The following is a 26,118-nucleotide window of genomic DNA, read 5'->3' on the forward strand; positions in this document are numbered from 1 at the left end:
ACTTGGTATACTAGTACATGTTTATTATAATTCATAGGGTTTAAGAAAAATAAAACAAGATAATATCTTTTGACATGATTTATTTTCAACACAAAAATGTACAGTATCAATAAATATAGTATCTAGTCACGTCGGCTGCTATCACTTGTCGTTACTCCTATGTTTTTATACAATGTTGTTTAACAACATTAAGCTTATAAATTTATATTATATATTATAATGTAATATATTGAAATTGTGCACTGCGGGCCATCCATAGTGAAGAATCGAGTTAAGTTTTAGTTTGTGAGTATTTCATACTCTATAATGTATATAGTAATCATTTTGTTTACTGCTTTACCGCTTTTACAAAGGAACATTAAGTCCCGTTATTAAAAATACATTTAGATAGAAGCTTAGCTTATGATTTAGAACTAGACAAAAGTACGTTTTTATTCTTATTGTGGACATTGTAAATTTTTTTTAAGAATTGTGCTTTAAACATTATTTTAACCAACACAATGTAGGGCAACAATCTCTTATTTCGCGATTCGTAATAGGCCTTTCAGAAGGTATTCAAATAAATTTATACAATAATAACAACCAATAATTGATTCACACAACATATTAGCACAGGACTAGAAAACTGAAATTTTGAAAAGACAATGTAAAAATTGCTTCGTAAATCTCTATTTGTATACAAAATTAAATCTAATATCATTTAATATTGCCGATGTGTATTGCTTAGCTCACAACTTTTATTTACAATTATTAAGAATCCAGGCAAATTTTTACACACAAAATGGCTATTTTCAAACCGTGCTGGACTAGCTAGTGTGTATTGAAATAGATAAAACACGAAGGGAATAAATTGCCAAAATATTCTATATAATATTGGTACTGAATTTACAATTTATTTAAAGATAGTCAGCAATTCGCGATTTATATGTACTTAACATTATTAGCACAGACTAATAATAATATACTACGTATACAACAGACGGTCCACTCCATACAAAAATTTAGTTATTAGTGTATTGGTAAAAATTTAATCAATTATGTATAATCTCTTAAACATTATAACATGACCAATTTGTTCAATATAGAATAATTTTGGCAATTTATTACAAGACAGTAAAATATAGTGCGAGTGCAGAAATTCATTTAAAAACGTTATTTACCCCTGATCCTTGTACTCTGATTGAATAAGACTATCTATGGATGCACCCAAGCTATTTAAATATATAACAGACAAAATATGCGAGATAATTAGTATTAAATAAGTCTAACTACACAAGAATAATCTCGTCTTTATACTGTTTAAGGTAACCGTGTTCAATTTTGTACAATCACAATATAACCAAATTCGCTCATGATATTGTCTTGCATAGACACGATATAGGTCGCAATGAATCGACATATTTATAAACCAAATAACATGTAAATAACTTATGAACAACAGCTTTACAAAGCAACTACTGAAAAAGTGTCCAAAAGCCTTATAATGCGTATAATTGTCTATCTAAGCAGAAAATGTGACGGCATCGGTAAATATAAAAAAAAAAATCGATTCGACGTTATCCTTAGCGCTAAAAATAATATAAAACTGCATAAGCAAAGATAATATGGCAAAATAATTGTATAAAAATATAAGATACACAATATAAATCAATCGTTTTGGAGTATAAAATGCTGCGAGGTGCATACCTATGATAGTTATCAAAATTAAATATATGGTTCGGTTGTAAAACACCAATTCTTCATATTAATATTGCTTATGAAATTGCTTCATTTTGGAACAATTATTAATAAATGAATAAGAATTAAAAACCTAAAAATTAAATAATTGAAGTTAAATCGATACGCACGCACGCACAGGCAGTGAATAACTCCGATTTAAAAGAAATAAACTAATATTTAATGATGGCAGTAATTTAATGCCGGGAAACTTTGATGACCTATTCTGATACTTATTACCTTGATCATAAGTATTAGATTTAATCGCAATATTTATAGAGCAATTTTAGCAAAGAAGTTTTTAGGTAACCTTGAAAATGTTATTAGTATTTGGACTTGACGACCTTCAAATTCAATTTTAATAGCTTTTTTTAACGATTTCGTTAAAATTAAATGCCATCTTTAAATGTTTTTGCGAAAGATGATTGCGTAATTTATCTATTATTCAATTGAAATCTCAATAGTAATTATTAATGTCTTCACGTTAGAATATTGTTTATTGACTTGTGTTTATTGTAGGCACACGATACTTAGTAGATCTATAGTTCCCCCTACGGGTCTTCATATAAATGTATGGAAGAGATGTATAGAAAATATTATTTTCTGGCTTTCTCCGTTTTGTGTGAATTTTTATTTATTATATTAAAAACAATAACTAATTTAAATTTAATATTTTGATAGCTAGAAGTAACTGTATCTCACGAATCTCAGAATTATGTATGGATTAAAACTTCTCAGCTTTCAAAAATTAAGAATTACAAACGAAGTGGTTTTTATTTTGATAATAGATTATGGTGTTGATTTTAAACTAGTCAAATAACTGGAACCATCATGGAATACAGTAAGGGAAATATAGTTATGTGATATTTCATATGAATACCTTTTTAGACAATTCATCTGTTTCCTTTTTTGTTTCTTTAGAAGAAAATCTTTTAAAAAGTGTACAGATTCCAGTATATTCTCCAATACCTTTGAATGAAGGATGTCAGAGTATTCATAATTCATATTATAACAACTGATGCGTGTGACTAAGATAGCAGTCGTATTTATGGAATATATCTCGTGTGTATGAGCGAGACAGCGATTTATCACTTTAAATGCTAAAATTAGTAAAGTCCTTTTCACAATAGAACCTTACTTGTTAATGACATTGCTTAAAAATTAAAATATTCTGTCACGATTTTAGGGAAAGTTGGTTCCAGATATTTGACATTCTCCAATTTAATCCCTTCCCAAGATATTTTTTGAAACTTTTTCACAAATTTTTTGACATTTTTTCAAATTTTTTCACTTCCTACACATCTCTCGCACCATTTTACTGTGTTTTCGGGTACGAGAACCTCGGCAGCGAGATTCCGAACTTGGTTTCTAGGCCTGTTAGTATCGGCATCGCTACTTGGTACCCGCCAATGTGATGCGGCTTCTTCTTTGTCTCTTCTACTGGCGTGGCCACTGTGAGCTCGGAGCCCGCTGGACGACTGGATGGAAATAAATTATTTATTAATAGGTTTTGTCCAGAAAAATAATCTAATAGCAAATCGATAGTTAAAATAACTAAGCTTTTTATTCGTTACATACAAAAACAAATTCATCCTTTTATCATATTATAATACAAAAAAAAAAAGTTGAGTCTTAAGAAAATAAAAACTAAGAAATAAAAACTAATTAAACATTGTGGAACTATTAAACAGTATCAGTTTCACAATTTTAAAAAAATATATAAAAATCCAAAATGAATTAAATTTAAACTTGCTTAGAGACACCTTAACAACAAAATCATGTGATTCAATCATTATCTCCCACTATTATTTACTTTGTTTACACATTATTATCTAACCGTGACATCGACCTATTAGCCTTGAGAGAGCAATAATATAATGTATACAAAAAGTAAATACTTACGATCCACCAAAGTCCACGTAGAACAGACGCTGTAATATTTCGTACGTGACCAGCGTCACCGCGAACTGCGGCGAAGAACGGAACACACGAGCTATGGGAAATTAATAAAGTAATTTTAAAGTATTAACTTTTGTACAAAAAAGACTACTTTTATTTTATGCATTATAATATTTTTATTAACATTACATTGTATCGTAAATATGTATATATGCATAATAATATGTATATTATGTTATGTATCGTTTTCGCGCCAAAGCAGGTACATCAATTTTGATCAATCTAACAATGGCGGATATAAAAATATTTAGATTAGACTTCGGAGTTTAGGTAGGTTACGAATACTGAAAATGCATGCATTACGGAAGGAATATGGTAGCGTAATAGAAATTTATATTTTTTTCAAATAAACGATTTGGCTTTAATGCGAAAACACATAATTTTAGTTTTATACATTTTGACAATATTGGGCTCCATTTATCTATCACTTACCAATAGCACCCTTCCAGAATGCTCTAGCACCTTCTTCGGCGTATATTTTCCTAGTGGCGTCGATTACTCCGTTGTATGTCGTCTGACCGGATCTCGCTACCACCTAGAAAATAATATTATTTTAGTTTCTTTAAAAATATAATTTTTATAGAATAAGTGAAGAATAAAGTGGCATGCTTTTTCTTCTTTACAAATAGAATAAAAGTAACAGTATGTTTGTTGGTTTGTCTTTTTTTTAAGTCTTTTGTCCCGAGAAAGGTGCGTCTAGCTTACTAGAGTGGTATATTTTACCGCGGTAAAACATCTCATATCTATTATAATTTCTTTAAAAATCAGACGAAAGCGATTGTTCTCGTGGGAACTTAGAAAGTCAGAAAGCTGTGGCAAATATCTAGTCTATACTAATATTACAAAGAGTTTTGATTGTATGCTTTATCGTCATTGTTAGTTTATATTTTAGTAGCGGTCCGCCCCGGCTTCGCCCGTGGTACATATTTCGCAATAAAAAGTAGCCTGAAAAGTAGCCAAATTTCATCAAAATCGGTCCAGTAGTTTATGAGCCTATTCATTACAAACAAACAAACAAAGTTTTCCTCTTTATAATATTAGTGTAGATGATGTTTTTATCCCGGGTCAACAAGGGATGAGCATTGAGCAGCTCGTTTTTAATACATAATATAACTAATAAAACATACCTGTAATCTTGTTTTAATAACATCGGCGGGTGTAACGAGGGAAGCCGCGGGCACACCGGCGATGGCTCCCGCAGCTAACAGAGTTAGGGGATGGTTGTAGCCGTTTTCGTCTGCGAATTTGGCCTGGAAAAAAAATGTAAGGTGATGAAATATATGGGGATATGTATTATATTTTGTTGTCATAATCATCAGACCATAAAAAACGCATCCGAACTAGCTGAATTCGTATATATAGAAAGAAAGAAAGAAAGAAAGAAAATACATTTATTTTAATGTCTTGCCACACAGGAAAAAAATTGAGAATAGTAAGATACAATAAAGTTTGGATGCGAAGAAAACAGAAAATTATATTAAATACTAATTAAACCTAAACACATAGGGTCTGTGCAGCATCAAACATTAAAAAAGGAAACCACTCGGTGATATTCTGTGATGCAGAGGCATCGCAGCACCGGTTTTATATTATATATTGGTTATATATTGCTAAATCGATTCAAGTAATAGGGAAGTGGATAATGTCAAGTTATTTTTTTGCAATCTTGTCTAGCTTTATCTTTTAATTTACTATTGATCAATAACTAACTGCTATAAAATTAACAAAATATTTACAAACCAATCAACCCACCTTAACATGCGCATACGCGGGGAAGTATATAGCGCTGAAGGGAACATCACGCAGCAGACAGGCCTTCGCCCCCTTGTACAAGCCGAAGAGCCCCAAGTCCTTGACAACCGACCACGCCCTCACTTTAGTACCGCCAGCAATCTCACCCGCCACTTGTAAACGGATTTTCACTATTTCTAACGGATTCGTGAATACTACTTGAGACGCGCCAGCCTGTAAAAAAACGAAATTAAAAAATATATTTTTTTAGGCTAAAAAACAATTAAAAAAAAAAAAACATAATCGCAGATTTAACTTTAAAAAATAAAACCTGTAATTTAATTCACTGTTAGTTTTAAGTTTGCAATGATTTGATTTTTATGAATTACCTATACATTTCAATGAAAATGACACGAAATAATCAGGTACAATATTTACAACAAGTGATCAAAAATAATTTTATAACTTTGCTAATGATTGTATTTAGAAGTTCTACAATTAAAAGCTTTTATTATTTCAATTAAAGTATAAATATAGTTTTAATACTTACGCATGCACCAGCTATAACTTCAGCAGTAAGAGTAAGGTTGCCATTCTTGTCCATTAGCTTATCTCGGACTAAGTCGTTCATCTATAATATAAGTTAGTTTTCATTAGTATGATTTATTCTCTATAGACTATTTAGGTGTTAAAATTGAATACTAATATTTTTCCATACTAATATTGTAATTGATCTAATTTTTGAGTAATGGTAGAATTTTAGATCAATTTGATAACCTTTTTAAATAACAAAAAATTAAACTTCTCAAGGTTTTAGTGAGATAGATGTAATATTACAATGAAATAACAAATTACAAACTAAACCCAAACCAAACCCAAAAACGATTTTTTACAAAAAAAAATCACCTTATAAAAACATTTGAATATTATTAACTTCAAAAATAAACTAATACTTACAGTCAATTTAATAGCTTTCTCCGGGGCGACTCCAATCAGCTGAGGCACTAGACCTCTATATAGACCGAAGACACCCTCATGCCGGATGACCTTCTTGAAGCAGTCCCACGAGTTCCTATACGCCACTTCACCGATGAACGAGCCTGTACGCTGGTTCTGCATTCTGGTCTTCACCAAGTCTATTGGGTATACCGCTGAGGCTCCCACCGCTGGAAGACGAATTTAAATTAAATTAATAGGTTATTTTGATAAATTACCTAAAAGTCTTACGAATTGAAAATGTTGCGTTAAAATATCATTTACATTTTTACAATTTTAAGAGATCTTAGAAAGATAGATGTCGAAACTTAGAATTCATTTCAATAAGCAAGATGATAATCATACCACTTTACTTTTAAGTTCCTAACCTATCCTATATCAATTTTGAAAATGTGTACCGAGGATTATCTACATATCTTTTGATGACATATGTTATTTGCTCTTAAAGAGTCAGCTTTCCCATTAGTTATAAACCTCCCATAATATCTATTTAGTAGCTAAAATATCAGGAATGTTAAAATACTTGCCACCAGCGATGGAACCCAGGGTAAACCTATATGTGCTCTCCAATATTTGAATTAAAACACTTCTTTCTTCGGGACTCTGAAACAAGCAACACATCATATTTATCGGAATCTTTTATACTCTTTTATTCAATGATTTGCTTAGTATGTAGTGCGTTGACACGGATATCAAAACATCATTCATTGTATAATTTGGAAAAATCAATTCTATTTAGTACATTTTTCTCCTGCTTCTAGCATTTCGCAAATACCTTTAAATATGGGATAAGAGATGTCCATCAACCTTAATGAATATTAGAAGTTAGTTATTTGTTTCCATAAGATTTTTGAATCCTTCTCCTATACTCATTTTGGGGTAAACTATGTTTCGGTCCCTAAATACTTTTAAGTTTTGTAAGACAAGCGCGAGTCGAGCGGAAAAAAGACAAAATACAAAAGATAAATAAATAAAAAGATCAATGAAAACAGATAACCAACATAAAATATTTAATCATTAATGAATATTTCAGGCTAGTGAAATTATATCTTATTCTGCCAATTAAGATTAATATGGCCATCCGCGGCAACGCAAGTATTAAAATAAGCTAACGTGCATTACATTATGGTGTCTGCAAGCTCCTGATTGGTTTAAACATGTATATTTTGAGGCTTTTGTATTAGCAATATACGTAAAAATGGGTCTGGTATCAGGTGGAAATACTTAAATAGTAAGAATATACAAGCCCATCACATTTTGTTAAAAATTTTCAGTTTCCAAGGAGAAATACCGTCAAGTATATAATATTATGACCTGTTATGGTATTTTTAACAGTGGACTTTTGTTTTTATATACGTGATGTTTTGAATGTAATCAGCTTGTAGTTTCAGGTTTTAATTATAAATGGACGCAATATGGTGAATTTAAGTGTGTCTTAACAAGATGAATTAGCTTAACATTAAACAATATTGCATGTACAAAAATTACAATTCTTGTATTAGCAGTATGAAAGGAAGAAAGTAAAATAGCAGATCATAAATTATGCTTAACGATCACCTGTTTCCAAAAATAAATCTCAGTGAGAAGTGTTCAAATATCCAAAAAATAAAAGTAGGTAGATAATAAACAAATATAAAGAAAAATTAGGTAGTGATTTCTAAATGTCGGAAATTTAAGGAGGGTCGCGAGATTTCAGCATCTTTGGCAATATTTACCCACTGCTACCACTTTACTGCATAATATTATGCAGTATATACACTTTGCCTTTAAAATTCTTACTTCATAACCAAAATCTCACAATCAGCAAGTAAAAGAAACATAGAAACATCATAACTTCAATGTCCTTTGTACTCACCAAGATGCTCCGAAACAAGTTTACTAATCGAAAAGGCCCTCTTAACATATTTACCTCCTCCTTTTGAGCATTGAAAGAAAGAGAAAAATACATAGCGGTGAGTTAGTGATGTTTCCGAAACTCATATTAACAACATACTATACATACAACTACAAACATACATTAGTCTTCCAGACTGCCCCTGTAAGGATTAGAAGCATTGTGAGATGATATGCTAAAGATAAAAGGTGAACTTACCGACACTGCTTTGATTTCAGCAACTCTTCTTGTAACTTGTTTGAAGTATTGTTCAGGTGTGATTGCGTTCAAGTCATTGTAGACGATACGTCTGCGAAAAATCATACTATTTATGAGAGGATAGTTAAACAATTGTATTTGCAGTTAATGCGAAAAAACGAAGTAATTATTTCAGAAAAATTCCATTCATCATGGATTTGATAGACACCCCGCAGCGATCTCTGTGTTTTCATGTATGTGACACAAAAATAATATTAATATGCGTGGAAACTTATGAGTGGTTTGTAGTGCAATTCTAAGCTGTAACAAACTTTTTTCACACAGCAACCGAACCCAGATTGTCTCGTATTGTAAGCCAAGTCCGCGGGAGTCGCTGATGTAGCCGAATCAGGACTGGGTATAGAATAATATAATATATTACATAAAATAATAATATTAAATAATTTGTGGAATAACATCGCAAGTGCATACTTTTTTTAAAATCTTGTTTATGTATAATAAAACGAAGTTATATTTCAATTTTTTGCAGATTTGTGTGTTATAATAATTTATTAAATAAAGTTCTGTGTCCTCTTGTGCTGTTTCGTTGATGACTCTTCTCCCCCTGTTAAACCAATACTTTTTTAGGGTTCCGAACCTCAAAAGGAAAAAAACGTACCCTTATAGGATCACTTTGCTGCAGATTTTATTCTTTGTTATTAGTCCTGAGTCCTAACTACTTACTAACTTTATACCTACTTAAGCATAATAGAGCAAAACAATCCATCTATACCTCTATTTGGTACAAAAGGTTATCTAACAAAATATATACTAATGTTACATCAAAAACAAGCAAATTGCAGTATACCTACTATACATAAAAATGTAATTTAGCAGATTACTCGATAATAACTGAAGTTTAGATGTAATATTGAACTAAATATTGTTTTTATCATACTGTTAACGATTTGCAATGTCCATATCAAATCTTTATTATGACAATAATAATTCAGCTAGCGTGATAAACATGTCTCGGCGTTACCTTTACCTTTACCGATTACCGATAATTTAGGGATATCTTGTGTAGATAAGAAAGATTAAAGACATTTATATTCTTACGCGTAACGCGCATGTGGAAATTTAGTGGAACTTTTTTATAATTCTACGTTCTTGCGTATTTTTATCAATCATAATCTTTATTACCATGCTTTTGTATTTAAAATAATTTCCTGATAATTATAGATATAGCTTAGGTTTGGCAAATGATATTTGCAATTTCAAAGTCATTTGCAAGAACATTGTTGATATTATTGACTTATTTATTGTTTTAGATAAATAAAGACCTTGTTTTAATTACGTAAGTATACGTTTAGAATATTCCACATCACAGCGATCTTTATGAATTGATGGGAATTTTTTTTCAAATAAATTCATAATATTATGCTAAGTCACTTTGGTATATCAATACTCAATGCGTAGTTAGCATTAAGTGCATTTGCCATTAATACTGTTTATTACATAGTACGTATGCTATAACACATAATCATATGTATGTAATCAGATTACGCCTTATCAGATTATAACACACGTGTATCTAAAGGTTCGATCTCTTCTGAACAAAACGCTTGAGGCTGGTTGCAGAGCTTGACCGACCGTCAGTGCGTACCGTCGGTCCTGACGATACGCATCAACAATTGTATGACTATGACACTAATGCGCATGCCAATACGCGTGCGTATGGTCGGTTTAGCTATGAACAGTTTTATGAATTTCCATACATATGACAAGCGCGACTGACGTACGCACTGATGGTCGGTCAAGCTCTGCAACCAGCCTAAAGGTTATATTTTATTGCTTAGATCAGCTGTTTACCGTTTCTCTTTATCAATAAGGCCCGAGTTATTAGCAAAGTAATTATTGGTTTACGCTAATATCGCTCATTAATAGTACCGTTTTGTGTTTGATTCTAATTGGATTGTAAATAAACAATTAGCGGTAGGATGATTAGATTTGTGGATAATATAGATACTACAATTATTGTAGTAATTACTTTGTTAATATTTTGGGAGACAAATGCGAACTAAGATATTGGTATTGATAATAACACACTATATAGAATTTATCGACTGCATGTCTGATTGTTTCGATAATAACGACTCCAATGCTTTAATATGACTTTAACTAACCTGAATTATTAAACCTCGTAATTATTATTGATTAACAGATTTCAATGCTAGTTTTACAAATTCGAGAAAGAGAAATCGCAATTGTAATGTATAATAGTAGAAATTAATGTTTGTTTGATCTACTTCAATGAAGCAATCATCTAAATGAAATAATTTATAGCACGAAGTATAGATTGAAATCCAAAAAGAATCGAATAGAAAAAATCGACTTTAACTCAGCTCATGTTGTTAATCTCAATATGTTTTGAAATATTTTGATTTATCTGAATAATATACTGGAATGATTCAGAAAATAGCTACAACATACCATTAAGGACAAATACATTTGTGCTATAGGCATTTTCATAACAAAATCATAATTTTTTCTGCTTCACGATAATCTTAAAATCCAATGAAAACAATTATTTTATTACATCACCCTAGTAGATAAATGTTTACTTTTTTACAAAATATAAACATAACAAATATCTAATATTTCAGGAACACACTAGAATGTAATTGAAAAATCTATAAATTGTTTCTCAATTATCTCTTCTAAGTGACTTCTCCTAACAGAAACATATTTTGCCCCACATATACAGCACATATTTGTGCTAAACAGTACCTAGGTACTTTATATCTCTTATTAACATTATTACTAAGAAATAAATCGAAACTCACCCATTAGTATGATGTATCATATCGCACAAAGTGAACAATATATCCACTTCCAAAGGTGTGATTTGGCTCATCATTTGGGCAGAATGTAGGAACTCCTCTTTCGTTACTTCTTGTGTTCGGTGTCCGTTCGTTGCGTTCAAATATACACGTTTGATTAGCTCCATGTTATTTAGGAGGGAATTAAAAGCCATGTAGTATGGGAAACTGATTTTTCTTTCGCCTTGCGGGAATCCGGACGCCTGGAAGATTTTTATATGGTATTTAATAGAAGTTTTAAAGGCAGGACTAGGAAACACTTAATCCTGCCCAAAGGTAAGACGTTAGTAAGTCTATTTAAGGGCACATAGTGTATATATAATGTTTTACGTGTTGTAAACGTAAAACACTATATTTAGTTAAATGTTAAAAATACTTATGTAATGACGATTCGAAAGTGCTACTAAAGGTAGTCTAATTGAATAAATAAATGTTTGAATTTGAGTTAAGAGTCCTAATATAATAACTAACTATAAAGATTATCTTTTATATACATAAAATACGAAGTAGGTACTAAATTTAATATTCAAAGACTTATTCTTTACTAGCTTCCGCCCGCGACTCCGTCCGCGCGGAAGTCGGTCTTCGCGTGGATGGTTTATTTCTCCATTTTGAGTACCTCTGACAATAACATCTTATAAATATCTATTGGACCCAATTCCCAAATACGGCTAGGCCTATAATAATACGCAACATGTGTTCGCGGTTCTACGGAACAACGTCTATGGATAAAACTGAAAAATTAAGATTATTTTTTTTCTACGTATTTTTCCAGGATAAAAAGTATCCTATTTTACGCCCAGGATAATAAGGTATAATTATACCAAGTTTTATCGAAATCGAACCGCTAGTTTTCACGTGATGCCTTCACATACAGACAGACAGACAGACAGACAGACAGACAGACAGACAGACAAAAATTTTTTTAATCACATATTTGGGTTTGGTATCGATCCAGTAACACCCGCTGCTATTTATTTTTTCAATATTTTCAATGTACAGAATTGACCCTTCTACAGATTTATTATATGTATAGATTATGTTAGCCTTTGATGCATGCTCATTGCCTTGTAACAAATACTGTAGGATCTATTTGATAAACAATTTATTTATTTATTTATTTAATCATTTATTGTACCACACCATTTAATATTACAATGTACAGTATTGATATATATTTGTATGGATGCGAAGTACAAAAGGTGACCTTATCGCTTAAAAGCGATTTCTTCCAGGCCACCTAAGGTAGAGGATAGATATATAATACATAAAATTAATGTAACGCGGGTGGCTGAAAAAGTAAAAGAGAAAAAAAAAAGATAATATTATGAGATAAAAATAAAATAAGAAGTAATATAATATATTACATAATAAAAACCTGTATTAATCATAAAAGAATACAATAAAGAAACTATAGTGTGTATAAAAATATAAATAAATAAAATACATAGGTACAGTTAATATCAGGGAAATGCTATATTTAAAAAATGCTGGTGTAAAAGATTTTTAAAGGACCTAAGAGAGGAAGCTCGTCTTACAGCTAATGGCAAAGAATTCCAAAGTCTGACAGCGGTTACAGCAAAGGAATTTCCGAAGTAATTAGTTTGGTGGGAAGGAAAGCTAAGGATTAGGTTATCAACAGAGCGAAGGGAGTAACTATCTGAATCAAGGAATTTGAACTGGGTTTTTAAATAGGAAGGATATTTGGGATCGAAAAGGATAGAAAATAGAAGCTTCAACGTATTTGCATTCCGGCGAAGTCTTATAGGAAGCCACTTGAGTTTTTTTCGAAATTGGGAAACGTGGTCGTATTTACGAAGACCGTAAACAAAACGTACACAGAAATTTTGGAGACGCTCAAGTGTATCTAATTGGTCTTCATTTAGATCAGTGGTACAAGCGTCAGCATAATCAAGGAGTGGGAGAAGAAGGGACTTAGCTAGCATAATTTTGGTGGAAATCGGTAGGAAATAACGTAAACGACGCAAAGAACTAAAAGCAGCGTAAAGTTTTCGACTGGTTTCTTTCAGGTGATATGACCAAGACAAATTTGAGTCAAGAAGTATCCCCAGGTTCTTGACGCTATCTCTATATTCAATTATTGTGCCGCCAATATATACTTTAGGGAGGTATTCCCAGTCAATGCGCGATATAAAATAAGAGCTACCAATAATTATTACCTGGCTTTTAGCAGGATTGATATTTAGACCAAAACTATGGCTCCAATCCGAGATTTTTTGCAAATCGGTATTAGTAGTCTTGATAGCATCAGGTAAATTCTCTAGGGATGACTGGGTATATATCTGGAGATCGTCGGCATACATGTGATAGAGAGAAGACAAATTTTTTGTTATAGAATTAATGAATACAGAAAAAAGGAGAGGGGACAAAACGCCACCTTGCGGGACACCGGAAGTAACGGCACACCAGGAAGATTTCTTCTCCTCCAGTAAAATATGTTGCCGGCGTCCATGCAAGTAACTTTGAAACCAATCAACTACTGTAGGAGATACGTTAAGAGAATGAAGCAGTTGTAGTAGTATGTCAAAATCGACGGTGTTGAAGGCGTTACTGAAATCTAGGAGAGTAAGAACAGTCAACTGCTTCTTGTCCATTCCGTACCGTATATCATCCGTGACTTTAACGAGTGCGGTAGTCGTACTATGACCTGGACGGAAACCGGATTGCATGGGACTGAGGATATTATTGGTGTAAAGGAAGGAACAAAACTGTTGATGAATGAGGCGTTCAAGGACTTTGGAAAGGAAAGGCAGAATGGAGATAGGGCGAAAATCTGAGTAAATACTAGGATTAGTCTTTTTGGGAAGTGGAATAATTTTAGCGTCTTTCCAGACATCAGGAAATTTACTGGAGGCAATGGAGGCGTTAAGAATATGGGTTATGACGGGGGCAATTATATCTAGGATAGGGACAATCATATTACGACTAACCAAGTCACAACCGATGGCATTGGACGAAATGGACAAAATATTCTTTTTAACGTCACTAGCAGTAAATCGATTAAAAAAGAACGGTGGATAAGTAGGAATTGGGGTTGATGAAAGATTTTTAAGGGTAGACCTTTTTTGATTTGGACAAATAGAAGATGATGATGCAAAATGTTTATTTAATGAGTCAATGTCAATATTGGTGGGAAATTCATTTGAGGCGCATTTACCAACTCCTAATGTTTTTAAAAATTTCCATATTTTACCAGTGTCGCCGTTCTCGACGGAGCTATGGATATGGCGTCTTTGTGCATCTCTACACAATGTATTGCAACGATTCCGGATATTTTTATATTTCTCCCGCGCAAAATCGGTCTTAGCAGATTTGAGTTTGGCTTTAGCACGATTTTTTTTATTCATTAGAATTTTTAATTCTGGAGTAAGCCAGGGCGCTGGAAGGTGCTTAACTTTAATACGTCTAAGAGGTGCATGTTTATCGAAAATCTGTATGAGCAAATTGTTGAATAGATTAATTTTATCATTTACACTACTAGTTTCGAATACCATGTCCCAGTTAGTACTAGTAGCGTCAGAGCAGAGACTCTCTAAGTCGATCCCACCAAAATTACGCCGCAGGATGTAGGTAGGTTTAGGTTTAGGAGGACGTAGGGCATAGGATAGATGGATGAGATCGTGGTACGAAAACGCATCAGCTGGGCACTGACCATGGCTTGCGACTGATTGAGGATTAGAAACAATCATGAGGTCTAAGAGGGATGGAGCGGAATTGGGATAGAAATGAGTAGGATTTAAAGGTAAGGTATTCAGGTTATAGGAATCAAGTAGAGAGAGAAGTTTTTTACTACGGGAATCGTCCCTAAGTAAACAAGTATTAAAATCTCCCATAAAAATTATGTGTTGGTAAAGAGGAACAAATTTATCAAGGAGAAGATGAAATGAAGGAAAAAAGTTAACGGTAAGGGAGGGGCTATAAAATACTCCAAGTAGTATTTTAGTGTTAGAAAGGAGAATTTCGAGAAGGAGATACTCGGCCGCATCAGGAGGAGGGGGTTGAGCAGATGCGCTGATAAGGGAATAAGGTATATGTGAGCGAAGATATATCGCGACTCCTCCCCCAGTCCTACTAATGCGGTCATTACGGATTAGATTGAAGCCAGGAAGGGAGTAATTTGAGGATGGAAGGGATGGCTTGAGCCAGGATTCGGAAATTAGGATGGCATGGATATTATCAGAAACAAAAGAAGCAAGCATATCAGGATAATGTGCCGGAATGCTTTGCGCATTAATATGCAATACGCAACAATGTGGTTTTTCTTTGTTTTCTTTAAATACAAGGTAAAGCCAAAATACAAAGTAATACCTAGTATGACCAATGTAGCACAGAAATTTATGATTACTGTATTTTTAGATAACAGCATAAAATATTTTCAATACATATTCTAATTACTATTACGATTATTTTTAAGTCACAATAAAAATAGTTTTTATGTAGCATAGTTATACAGAACACATAACTAGTTAGTTTCACCGATAAACGCCATAAAAATAATAAGTGTGTCAAGCATTTTAATAAAGATAAAGGAGACAATGTATCATAAATAAGCTATAAATGCACTGTGTATTTAAATTACACTCTATGAGAACATAGATTTTATACCGAAAATATATTCACCACATTACATTTCATGAGCAACTATAGTTTTAACTTGAACCCTAAAATTATAGGTAGATAGTTATTGAATCTAATTTTCCAATTAAAACGTGATAAGATTTATTTATTTTTTTGTTTCGAATAATAGTTACTACTCGACCTAATCGAACCGAAAATAATTAAATTTATTATAATTAGTACCTACAATATAAAATAATAATAGTGTGGTTACTTCTGTGGTCTTGGTGTGATATTAAGGGATAACCAAATGTAGATAATATTAGCACATGATTAAAAAGTAGTTAAGCATGGTTTAAACTTTAACTACAATCTAATTGCTATGATTAAATGCAAGTTATTGTTACAAAGCAAAAAGTTTATCATTTTTAACCGACTTCAAAAAAATGAGGAGGTTATCAATTCCGCCGGTATGTTTTTTTTATGTATGTACACCGATTACTCCGAGGTTTCTGAACCGATTTACGTGATTCTTTTTTTTTGTTCGATGCGGGATGGTGTCAAATTGGTCCCATAAAAATTTTATTCGGATAGGCCCAGTAGTTTTTATTTTATGAGCATTTTTGTCTGTATTTGTAAATGTTGCTAGTGCAAGTTTGAAGTCGGTTGTTTTTAACGCAGTTATATAGACTTGTGGTAATTTATTTATAATTGTATCATTTTCGAGTCAGATTAGGCATAAGACAATAAATAGCATCATCATAATCATTATCTACAATAATAGTTGAAGCTCTAGTTTTTGTGTGATTATGTTGCTTGAAGGTCATATTGCAAGAAAAAAAATGCAAAATGAGATATTAAAAAAGTCTATTACGGTTCATGAGATACAGCCCTGTGAGACTGACGGACATATAGATAGAAAGCAAAGTCTCAGTAATACGGTCTCGATTTCTCTTTCATCATGGAACACTAAAAAGAAACTATCAATAACCATAGGCATAAGATAAATCAAGCAAAAGATACAAATAAAAAAGAACTGGGTTAATTATTAAAATTCCATAAAATATAATCTAACATAAAATTTTCTTAAACTAAAATAAAAACTATTATAATAAAACTTTAACTCACTTCAATGACTTTCGTCTTCAACTCCTTAGTGAGAAGGTGGTTTTTGACGGACAGCATGATATCCCTAAAGTCCCCAACACTGATGAACCCGCTGCCATCATTGTCCCGTTTCTTGAAAGCCTCAACTCCGTATTCCTCATGGAAATCGTGTAGGAATTGACTGAACTCTGGGTATGTTACGAGACGTTTCTTGTCCTGCGAAGAAATAAAGAATAGTTGTAGAAAGAAAAAAAGTGATCAATTTATTCTTTACCTGATTGAGTCATAAATGCTTCATATACTAATATAACAGTATCGCCTTTGATATTTGATTGATTAGCTCATGCCAAACAATATTACTTACTCTTTAATTATTCAAGTTACAGAAGCTAATCAGAACATGAAATTTTATTCACATAATTTGCAAGAATGCAGGCTTCGGTATTGAAGAGCAGAAATGTATACATTTTAGGCGAAATACACAAAATTTGCTGTAGTACAAACTTATTACGTCAACCCTATTCTTATATTATCAATAACAATCAAGCAAAACAATAATCAAATGTTACCTTTCCAAAGTACAGGCGAACAAACGTACTCTCCATGTTGAACGGCAGTTTCTTGTACAAAGCCGTCTTTTTCATGACGTCCGCAAACTCCTCTGAAATTCAATCAATAAAAAATTAATTCTTATAACTTTCATACTCATAATCATCAAATAAAAAGGTAATTTTCATACCAAATGTGACCAGTCCATTCCCATTAGTATCAAATAGTTGGAAGGCAGTTTTGTACAGTGCATCGGGGACACACAGGAGTCCCTCGAACGCCTGGAACTCGGAGAATGAAATGAATCCATCCTTGTCCATGTCAACGATGCCAGCGATGAGCTGGACTGACTCCTTGTTGTAGTCATCTGTATGTACAAATTTTGTATTAGTTTCGCAATTTTTTTGGAAGTTATTAAGCTTGGGATAGCTTTAACCCTTGCTGATAAAGTCTTTGATGGCTTATCGCTAGCTTATAGCAATTAAATACAATAATTTTGAAACATCATAACTTTAAAAGACGGATAAATGAAACAGAACATATCAGCAAGCAATGAAACCTGCAATTATTGTTGTATTTAACTATCAATAACCTTAGATAGATAAAACTAATGGAGTATGGTATTCATGCATTATAAAAAGCAATTATGCATAAAGGAAACAGTGATAACAATATTACCTTCATCAAAGAGTCCAAGGAATTGCCTGACAAAATTCTCACTAGTAATGTATTTTTCACCATTTTTCTCTACCGTGGCATACCTCAAGAATATCTCTCGAAGTTTATCTGGTTCGGCCCGTTTTAAATAACCAGCCCCCTGAAAATATACTTGGCAGTTAGAAAAAAAACATTAGGAATTGACTTTAACTATCTACTGATATAGATAATTAGAATATTTGGCCAGTGGAGATACAAACTTGTGTTTGTAAATGTTATTATACACTAATTAAGATATGAATTCATTGATTTCACAGATATAAGAGCATCTGATGTTATAAAATCTTAACATTTAGTTAATAAGCATCATCAGATGAACAAATAAACGAAAATAATATTTTTATATTAGCCTATATTATTTTAATAGTGTTGCACTGGGAATACAAGTTTTATGTGAGTATTAATATTTATTATTAGTTGTTTATTCAATATTTTTATTTGATTTTTATGGGTATTTATTAAATTTATGTCCAATAAATTTATTATTTATATATTATTTATAAATTTCAGTCTCCCACTCAAATATTAGTTAAAAATCGATTAACTTTAATAAAATAAAAATATTTAAAATTATATGTACATAGCATGAAGCAACAATTCTTTTTTTGTTCAAATTAAAAACTTTGAAAGTGCGTTTACTTACTTTCATTATAACCAATAAATTAAAACTATTATTAAATTAAAAATACTTAAACAATTGACAATTCATGAACACATATAATATCTATACAACTTCTAGCACAAATGTGCCATATATCTCTGTATAGATTATGCTAAATCATAATATAAGTGATAAAGTTATAAATTGATTACATAATAAGTTATGACGTTAATTATTGCCATAAGCGTCTCTTTACTATGGTAAAAAAATTGTCAAGTTAAGTGCAGGGTCATGATAAGTTATCAATCACTAACCGTTCACATGATTATTATAAAAATTTTGTTAAATGTTTTGACCGCTCCAAACTCTGACTAGTAGTGTTATGTATCTGGCATCATACAAAACAAATTCTTTTAGAATAAATCTCAAGTAAGGTTAATTTGGAATAATTATTTTTAATGATACAGATTTCTAGCTCATGTAGATATTTTTTACATTATTAATCCACAAACGTTTACATTTTTAGGAATTGGTCTGTGTATTTCTAAATTATTTTTCAGAGCAGTTTTATACCGGTTTAATAGTGAATGGAACAGAATCTTTTTATTTAATACACACTAGGTTTTTCTATTTGTTTCACTAAAAATTAACTTCACAATTCACTATTATAACACACAGTCAAAGTTTCAATAACATTGCAATAAAATAATATAGGTATAGGTAGATAGGTTACCCGACGTGAAGTCATTTTGATGTAAAGCTTGGAGCAGGACTAAAATTATCAGACATTAAACAACTTGACGTAATAGATAAGAAATTTGTTATCAAATTATTGTGTACTCGAGAAATTGATATATCTTCCATGTTCAGATTATTTTCATCATTCATGAAACCTGACATTTATTAAATTCATTTAGTATGTATTACCCACAAAATAAAAAATGTAGCGAAAATTAATCATGACTAATTAATCGTGTGTCAAAATCGGTAAGTTTGATATATTTTGCAATAAAGGGTAAAGTAAAGCTACATTTTTTTTAATTCATTTGTTTCTATTATTTTCGACTAAGGTCAAAAAGGTTAGGAAGCTGGTTGACTGATTATCTAATATTATGATTATCCTAAAACAAGTTATGGAAAATAAGTTAAAATTTTATAAATACTGAATATTCATGAAATCGTGTTTAGAAAACTATGGTGTTAGTTTGTAGAAGATTGGTCTTTCATTTCAAGGACAAATTATTCAAGGGCGTTTGTGTTCAAAAGTACCGCATATTGATAGCCGATAACAGTTGGGAACTGATAGCAGGTAAATTTTAACTATGTATCCCGCAAGGCCGCAACTGTAAATAAACTTACCCACCTCTTGACAGCTGGCTTGAGTGATCAAGGAGTTGGACAAGAATTTAAACATTACAGTAATTTTCGTCACAACACACTATTTCTGTTTTGATGAAATTACTGTAATATTTAAGTCGGAACTTTTAAACGGAGTAAAGTTCGTTCGCCTTGATATTACGTCACAATAATAGAAAATAATATGAATCTATTTTAGATGTTCACGCACTATTCTCATGATCAACTACTGTCCGCCGGGTGTTGCCGGTTGTGGATTGTGGAAAGGCGACGAGCGGATTGCGATTAGCAAAAGCGAATGCGAATCCTACGATTACCGATTCGCGACACAATTCGTGGTCTCGTACAGTTTGCAATTTTTTTTCCCTAGGGTTACCATAATTGATGTTAGGTATTTAGTTTGCCTAGATTATATTTTAATTAATAACTAGATTGTATAAAAATACTTGGTTTCTAAAATATAGAATGCAGATATAAAAAAACCAAAAAAAAAAAAAAAACAACGAAAAATTACAGAACACTATAGGTAAATTATTATAAGTACATAGGTAAGTACCATTGTACGTACCTAGAAATAATAATATAATATTATTTTATTGTACTTATGTATGTATATTAGGTACCTTTATGTCTTGCTCTGTGATGTACCTACGTTAGAATTTAACTTTTCAATATTAGGTATCAGTAGGTAAATAGGTAGGTCCGCTTTATAATAAAATCTACGAGGAAAAAAACAGTGAACTACTTATGTTTAAAATAATATTTTCGGTAACTGATAGACCGTATGGGATAGATAAGATCTGTGAAATTTATCAGGTGAGCCATCTCTGTAATAAGGACGTTACTTTCATAACCTTTGGCAGCTGTTATACACTATAATGATATTGTATGCGATTGGAAGTAGATGGCGTGCTTAAATAAAAATACCTAATGGCTACATACGTATACCTACATAAGCAAAAAATTATAAATTATAATTAACGAATACAATATTAATTAACTATATATTTTATACATACCTATGTAATATTATGTTATTAACAAAACCAGTCCATGACCAAAAAATACATTTTTTCCAATCTACATAAACTGACAAACTATTGTAACTAATATACCTACCTATTTCCCATTATAATTTAACATTATTACTACGTAGGTACGTACGTATATCTCAATGCCTAATAATAGGGAAAAAATTTAATATATTAATTTATTCTGAACTAATAAGAATATTTTAACTTAGCATAGCATTGAATTGGCAAGGTAGGTATTAATTATTATTGTGCTCATACTTTTCGTATCGAATTTTTTATAAAATATTTTCTAATTATTATCATGGACCCAATAAATATCTAGATTATATTCGTCCATGTTTATTATTAAGCTATTGCATAGCTTCTATCGCGGGCCTAGAGCGATTCCAGATTTTTTTTGAATTGGGGCAGGGAATTTTGCATCATAATAATATTAAAGTGAAACTTTTATTACATCGTCTCAAACTTTTTGGTCTGTGTAGCGCGTGACGCACGATACGTACGATAATTATCGTACAAATACGATAATTTTTAGTTAAATGTCTATAGTGTGAAAAAAAGTTTCACTTTTACCGTGGTTTCATAAAACCACACAACATTTTTTAAATCCTAATCTTTATTTAACTGATCTGGTGACGGTGTCACAGGTCACTGATGTCGATTTTAGTGCCGCTAAATAGTAGGTATTTCCCCGGATGCAAGGGTAAAAATAATGTCATTGCCAGTGGTGTAAATTAACAATAATAAGTAACTTTTTATTTATACAAAATATTCCGTATGAAAAGTCTGTGAAAATAATATGACATTTCGAAAAGGCGGGCGGCGGCACGTAGTTTCAGTTTTTGCCACCGGGTCAGTTAAGTTTGTGGCACTGTATTTTCCTACTAGATATAGTTTAATTAATTACCTACTTGTAATTTTATCTGACGACTTAACCTCGAATAAGAACCTACCATTCGTCAATAAAACTTATGAACGACGGTAAATAAAAGTGTGTACCTAACACGAATAATAATATTATGGATTCCTTATTCATCTTTTAGGTAATTACATAATATACTGTAGGTACTATTTAACAAAAAACATACACATTACACATCTTTATACTCGATTTTGACCCACTTTAAACGAACAGATTTAATTCAACTTTGTAGGGTAATTCCGGGGTAGATGGCCATAAGGTAGAGATGGCCTATTGAAATATTTCAGTGATTCGCTCACTAATTGTTACTGTTTAACGCTTAGTTCGCTGCTCGTCGTGCGTGAGGACAAAAGTACGGCAAAATATTAAGCAAAAAACAAAGAAAAAATAAGTAAATCCTTTGGTTTTTGATTCAAATAGCTTGAATATTTTTTAGATGTCAACTAAAATAATGGTGATATTTGTCTTTGTTGTAAAGTATACGAGCAGTGCTACGTTATAACCTCAAAATAATTTGCTTCAAGTCGTTACTTGTTTTAGTTTTTGTTGTGGCCATCTCTCCTGGAATATAAGGACAGATGGCCAATTCTAGTCGGTATATGATGGCCATAGTGTAACAGTATAAAAATCACGTTTTGCACAAATAATTGATTTATTTTTAAATTTATTTTAAATGCCTTATAGAAACAGGAAAAAGGCAGTGGCTGTGAAAGGTCGGAAAAATCGCTAAAAGCAGCTGTTAATGCATAAACGTACGCGTGGCAGGACTCCAGTACCAAATACCTAAACTTTTTTAGGCATTCATTAAAAAGAAGAATAAAGAAAAATAATTCCTTTAACGATGGATCACGTGAGCGGATAGCCAACGAATAAGCCGAACATTTTAAATTATAGCATAAATTTAACCAACAAAATCAAAAAGCGGGATATGACTGGTAACAGATGTTCTAAAGCAGAAATAGTGATTATCCTTAGAAAGTCAAAAAGAGTTTTTTTTTTGCTAGAGCCTAGAGCCAACACTATGAACAGATCAGAAGTTAATGCATACGTTACCCCCAAACTACTTATTTAACATGGATGAAGCTGAACTAAATCTTAACAGACATCCGGGACACGTGCTTGCTTAAAAATATTCTAAACCAGTCTCCAAAGTGACGTCAACTGAAAAGGCGGATACATTAACCAAAAAAAAAAGAAGAGAATATAAAACTTCAAACTAAAAATTAGACTTAGCCTTAGCCTTAGCCTAGAATTGAGTTATGGCCATCTTACCTCTAGTGCCATGGCCATCACGCCCGGACACCTCGGGAGAGATGGCCAATTGTGATTTTTAAAAAAATTTAATTAATTAGGTGATCTTATTAGAAATTGTTACTTTCATGTTCAGAATATCATAGTTGAATCTTCAAAGTTTAATAAAATATAAATAAAATCACAAAAACAAAAGTATTTCATTTCCGATAGAGCTTAGAAAAAACTATGGCCAACTACCCCGGACTTACCCTATACCTAAGTAACTAGTTACCTTTTCAATTATGTAGCATTCAAAATAATAATAAAATAATTTGTACACTTGAATGCATTACAAAGTACAAGCATTGTTAATTAAAGGTATAGTGTTAAGAAATGGGCACGTATTCAACAAGCAAGAATGTATGCTTTTATGATTACCACAATGCTTGATTTTTCTGAAAAAGTACCTTTTTTTTTTTTTTTTTTTTTTTAGTGGGGAAATCTTGCACCCACGGCCTCCGGGGAAGAAATAAATTTTTCTACTATGGGATTTCAAAGAAAACAAAATTAGAGATTCAAATAAATATTTTTTTGTTGCAGATATTGGTGTCGGCTGCAGTAAATCAAGATGAATGTCAGTGTTATGGCGCCAAGTGGCATGGTGGTGACACCACACCACTTAGCTACTCAAACTGCTATACTCATACTTCGTCAAGGTGGAACTGCTGTAGAAGCCATGGTTGCTGCGGCAGCTACAATAGCTGTCGTGTATCCGCATATGAACTCTATTGGTGGAGACGGGTTTTGGCTTATAGTTCCACCGTGCGGTGATCCTATCGCAATAGAAGCCTGTGGAGGAGCTGGAAGCTTAGCAAATTTAGATCTTTATGCAGGGCTGAAGAAGATACCTACACGAGGTCCAAAATCGGCACTTACCGTTGCTGGCACTGTTGGGGGTTGGGAAGAGGCATTAAAATATATTACTGAAAAAGGCTATAATCGATTACCGTTGTCGTATCTTTTAGCAGATGCAATACGATACGCTGAACACGGATTTCCAATTTCATCTAGTCAGGCTCACACTAACCTTGAATTCGCTAAAAAACACGCAAACTTTTCACAAGGATTTAAAGATGTATTTTATCCAGGTGGACGAGTTTTGGAAACTGGCGATATATTAAAGCAACAAGCGTTAGCGGAAACTTTTAAAGAGCTTGCTAATAAAGGATTAGATAGTTTTTATCGTGGAAATATAGCTGATCTTATAGCAGAAGATTTGGCATCTATCGGTATGCCCATAGCTAAATCAGATCTTACCAATTATTACGCAGAAAGACGACAGCCATTACGCTTACAACACTCTCATGGAGAGCTCATGAACTTGCCTCCACCTTCACAAGGTATACTTTCATTGTCTATACTCGGTATACTAGACCAGTTACACGTTGATGGTAAAAATGAAGGTCATTTTATTCATTCTGCAGTAGAAGCTACAAAACAAGCTTTCAAAATGCGCGATGAATATATCACGGACCCGAAATATATGAAAGTGACTCCTGAGTCGTTATTATCACATAAACACATCTTCGAAATGGCAAGTCGTATTAATTTTGAGCGTGCATCGGAGGACGCTAAAGGCGACGGTCCTGGTGATACCATTTGGATGGGTATTATGGATAGTTATGGATTTTCTGTTTCCTTTATACAGAGTATATTCCATGAATATGGTAGTGGTGTAGTGTTACCTAAAACGGGTATATTGTGGCAGAATAGAGGGGTCTCTTTTAATTTACAGGAAGGATCTCTACGTTGTTTAGAACCGGGAAAGAAACCCTTCCATACATTAAATCCCGCAGCAGCTATACTTAAAGACGGAAGAGTCATGGTGTATGGGACACGTGGAGGAGACGGTCAACCTCAAACTCAAGCAGCAATATTTCACAGATACGTCGTGCAAGGAATTAACTTGCAACAGTCTATTTACTTACCAAGGTGGGCGTATGGTCCTTTGACTATGGATCCTACCAACATATTACGGCTCGAAAACAGATTTGATCCTATTACTGTAGATTATTTGAAAGCAAGAGGTCATAAGATTGAAATTATTGCAGAATTTTCGGAAATGATGGGACAGGCCGGGGCTTTAGTCAAGCACCCTGATGGCATGTTTGAAGGAGGTTGGGATATACGTAGCAATGGATTTGCTGCTGGATACTAGTCATTTTTATACTTTTGTATTATTTTTGTACAAGTTATTTTTATTGTAAAAAGATATCGTTTTGCTCCACTAAAATACTCTAATTTAAGTATAAAATAAATGTTTAAGATGAAGTTTTGGTACTTATTATCTAAAAATAGTCATCCCGATTGCGATATAATTAATGGAACTGTAGGCTTACCTTCTGTAGATGTAGCGAGAAAAATGGTTAAGTAACAAATATTACCTAACTACCTAAGTCTGCAGAATTTTTACGCTGTAACTACCTTATCATGTTGTTTTCAAATGTTTCTGACTCTTTTTTATGTATTTAACTAGAGGAAATAACACACAGTTCTTACAGTATCAATTCTCTTTACTTAACACGTTCAGTGCCACCGACTCGCCCGGAGAGTCCACGTAAATTTTATTCCAGCGCCGTAGACTCGCCCGTCGAGTTCAATGTGTT

The 26,118-nt window shown here is 32.4% G+C and overlaps 2 protein-coding genes across 4 annotated transcripts; one reads left to right on the top strand and one right to left on the bottom strand.

The window, feature by feature from the left end:
* Window positions 1-63: 63 nt before the first annotated feature.
* Window positions 64-20,596, bottom strand: LOC123693033 (calcium-binding mitochondrial carrier protein Aralar1). Of its 3 annotated transcripts, none has more exons than XM_045637901.1 (15): window positions 20,271-20,596; window positions 18,268-18,406; window positions 17,780-17,956; window positions 17,610-17,701; window positions 17,062-17,256; window positions 11,320-11,558; window positions 8,495-8,585; window positions 6,930-7,005; window positions 6,364-6,572; window positions 5,957-6,037; window positions 5,428-5,640; window positions 4,803-4,925; window positions 4,108-4,210; window positions 3,619-3,709; window positions 64-3,194 (listed from the first exon to the last, which is right to left on the bottom strand). In XM_045637901.1, the coding sequence occupies exons 1-15, from the start codon at window positions 20,319-20,321 to the stop codon at window positions 3,032-3,034; spliced, it is 2,043 nt and encodes a 680-aa protein (XP_045493857.1). In that variant the 5' UTR covers window positions 20,322-20,596; the 3' UTR covers window positions 64-3,031. The 3 variants fall into 3 exon arrangements, with proteins under 3 accessions (XP_045493857.1, XP_045493860.1, XP_045493858.1); XM_045637904.1 differs by having other exon boundaries at window positions 20,267-20,596; XM_045637902.1 differs by lacking the exon at window positions 20,271-20,596 and adding an exon at window positions 19,641-19,699.
* LOC123693034 (oxamate amidohydrolase proenzyme-like) lies at window positions 18,601-25,783 on the top strand. The gene is made up of 2 exons (XM_045637905.1): window positions 18,601-18,699; window positions 24,053-25,783. Exon 2 carries the CDS (start codon window positions 24,081-24,083, stop codon window positions 25,668-25,670), a length of 1,590 nt encoding a protein of 529 aa, XP_045493861.1. The 5' UTR covers window positions 18,601-18,699; window positions 24,053-24,080; the 3' UTR covers window positions 25,671-25,783.
* The last annotated feature ends 335 nt before the right edge of the window (window positions 25,784-26,118 follow it).

This window comes from Colias croceus, chromosome 7 (genome assembly GCF_905220415.1).
Source record: "Colias croceus chromosome 7, ilColCroc2.1".
NCBI classification, from domain to species: Eukaryota; Metazoa; Arthropoda; class Insecta; order Lepidoptera; family Pieridae; genus Colias; species Colias croceus.

What these genes read in the sequence shown, in the direction of transcription:
- LOC123693033 (XM_045637901.1), bottom strand. Translation starts at nt 20,321, where the DNA reads ATGTTTAAATTCTTGTCCAACTCCTTGATCACTCAAGCCAGCTGTCAA. An exon ending in TTCGCCTGTACTTTGGAAAG is followed by an intron (nt 17,257 to 17,609) that starts GTAACATTTGAT and finishes ATTTCTTCGCAG; the next exon opens with GACAAGAAACGTCTCGTAAC. An exon ending in ATTCTGGAAGGGTGCTATTG is followed by an intron (nt 3,710 to 4,107) that starts GTAAGTGATAGA and finishes AATTTCCCATAG; the next exon opens with CTCGTGTGTTCCGTTCTTCG.
- LOC123693034 (XM_045637905.1), top strand. Translation starts at nt 24,081, where the DNA reads ATGAATGTCAGTGTTATGGCGCCAAGTGGCATGGTGGTGACACCACAC.